Genomic DNA, 2013 nt, shown 5'->3' with positions numbered 1-2013 from the left:
TACTCACATACCCACATACAGTCCTACCTACCTACCTACCTACCTACCTACCTACCTACCTACCTACCTACCTACCTACCTACCTACCTACCCAACTAGGGGGCTCTTGTGGCCTAGAGGTTAAGGTGTTCGCCTGTCATTCAAAGTCCCGGGTTCGAATCCGGGTTGCGACGGAAAATGTTTTTGTCTTAAATTGTCCCCTTTCACCTCCTTTCCTGCTCTCTAGCAATGTTCTGTCGTCTGCTTTCGGCTCCACTTTCTCCTCCCACCCCTTCACCTCATTTGCCCCCTCCTCTGGGTTTCTGACTCTTTCTGCAGCCTCTCTACTGCTACTCCTTGGCTCCTTCTTACTGCTGTCTTTCAGCCACACCCCTAATCTTCTGGTTGGAAAGATCTACACATAGATCTAGCCTTGTCGGGCAAGGGCAAAAAGTCTCGGAGGTCCCGTGTGCAAGTTGAGATCCCTTGGTGGTCTAAAATCGATAAGAATGGGCTTTGGCTGCCACCCGGGCAAAATTCAAAATATCCTACTAACTAAAAATGTATGGTGTGTCTTGCGCGCTCATATGACCTTATGCAGTTCATACACATATGTGATGCATCATTGTGAAATCAGGCTCTCGCCAAAATAATGAAATCAAAGATATCAGCATTTTACGACCGGTTTTGCAATTTTTTATCGAATTTTTTTATCTCAACATCTTTTATGTCCATTTCTGTGTAGATTTTACTGAAAAACGTTGATTAAAAATACAGAATATGTAAATTTGCTGTTTCCAGGGATTTTTGAAGTCACCAAATTTTGGGGGCCATTTTCTCGCTAATTTTACCTCTGAAACCAGGCGACCCCACCTCCTTCAATAGCAAATATCGCAACTTCTTCTATTCAAGGTAGATGGGTATTTTTTTCAGTAAAAGCAACACAAATGAACAGGCTTCAAGATTATACTAATAACTCCAAATGCCCAAAAATTGACGAGCGCCTGATTCACCGTGTCGTGACACATAAATATACCTACACACATACATACACACATTTGACATGCGATCTTGATACCTTCTTTATATCATGGCTTTTATCCTATATTTTTATTTCTTCATTTTTATCCCTAGAGCAACAGTCGACCCCTTGACAGCACACTTGGCTCTCGAGGTCGGAGCGGGTTCTTTGACTCAGAAAACTCCTTTGATCGCCAGTCGACGCAGTCTGACTTTCGAAATGCAGGGAAAAGTAGGAGCAAAAGGAAATGTATGTTGTTTTTTTCTTTTGAACTTTCTAATATCGAATACATTTTTAGTACGGTCAAAAATTTGTGGCGCAACTTATTGTCAAATGTTTCCTAAACTATAGAATATAAACTCTCCAGCTTTTGCATAATGATTTTATCAATTTATTTTAACAGATCAATATTTTTGAAAGCATCTGTTACCTGTATTCGGAGATGACTATCGTAGAGATATTTCACTCGTCAGCTGGCCCCTCTTCACGTCATGTTATTTACGCGAGATTGGTGGCGCAATGCCTCAAAACTATGTCACGCCGTACATTTCATAGTCTGTTCCTCTCAAAGTCACTCCCTCTTGTTATTTCCTATAGTTAATACCGCGGACAGAGACAGGAGCGAGGAGCCATCTCAGTCAATACGTCGGAAGTAGTGGTATGTGAAGTTGGTCAATAAATGTGCGCATAATTAATCAATTCATCAAATTTTTTCCAGTGAAGGAGGGGTAAGCAGAGTTTGTTTTTGTTTTCTTAATTTTAGTGAGAGTTTTACGGCACTTGCAACACAATAAGGTCATTTAAGAGCAGAAGAATAGATGCGTTACAAGAGAGTTACACATAAAAAAGGAGGAGGAGAGATAATGACCATAGATGCTTGATAGGAAAGAAGGAGTAAACCACACCAGAGAACCCGCTAACCATCCACGAAGAAAAAGGAGAAAAAAGAAGAAGAAGAAGAAGAAGAAGAAGAAGAAGAAGAAGAAGAAGAAGAAGGAGGAGGAGGAGGAGGA

General features: G+C 41.1%; 1 protein-coding gene across 1 annotated transcript in view; it reads left to right on the top strand.

Annotated features, from left to right (window-relative positions):
* LOC101857227 overlaps positions 1 to 2013 on the top strand; it is an 84973-nt gene that overhangs the window by 345 nt on the left and 82615 nt on the right. Inside the window, exon 2 of the mRNA XM_013091344.2 lies at positions 1116 to 1249. Within this exon, the coding sequence (XP_012946798.1) occupies positions 1116 to 1249 (134 nt within the window). The remainder of the gene's footprint in view (positions 1 to 1115; positions 1250 to 2013) is intronic.

Source organism: Aplysia californica, unplaced genomic scaffold (genome assembly GCF_000002075.1).
Source record: "Aplysia californica isolate F4 #8 unplaced genomic scaffold, AplCal3.0 scaffold00034, whole genome shotgun sequence".
Taxonomy (NCBI): domain Eukaryota; kingdom Metazoa; phylum Mollusca; class Gastropoda; order Aplysiida; family Aplysiidae; genus Aplysia; species Aplysia californica.
The sequence above is the reverse complement of the archived record's forward strand: the minus strand, read 5'-3'. Positions and strand labels throughout refer to the sequence as shown.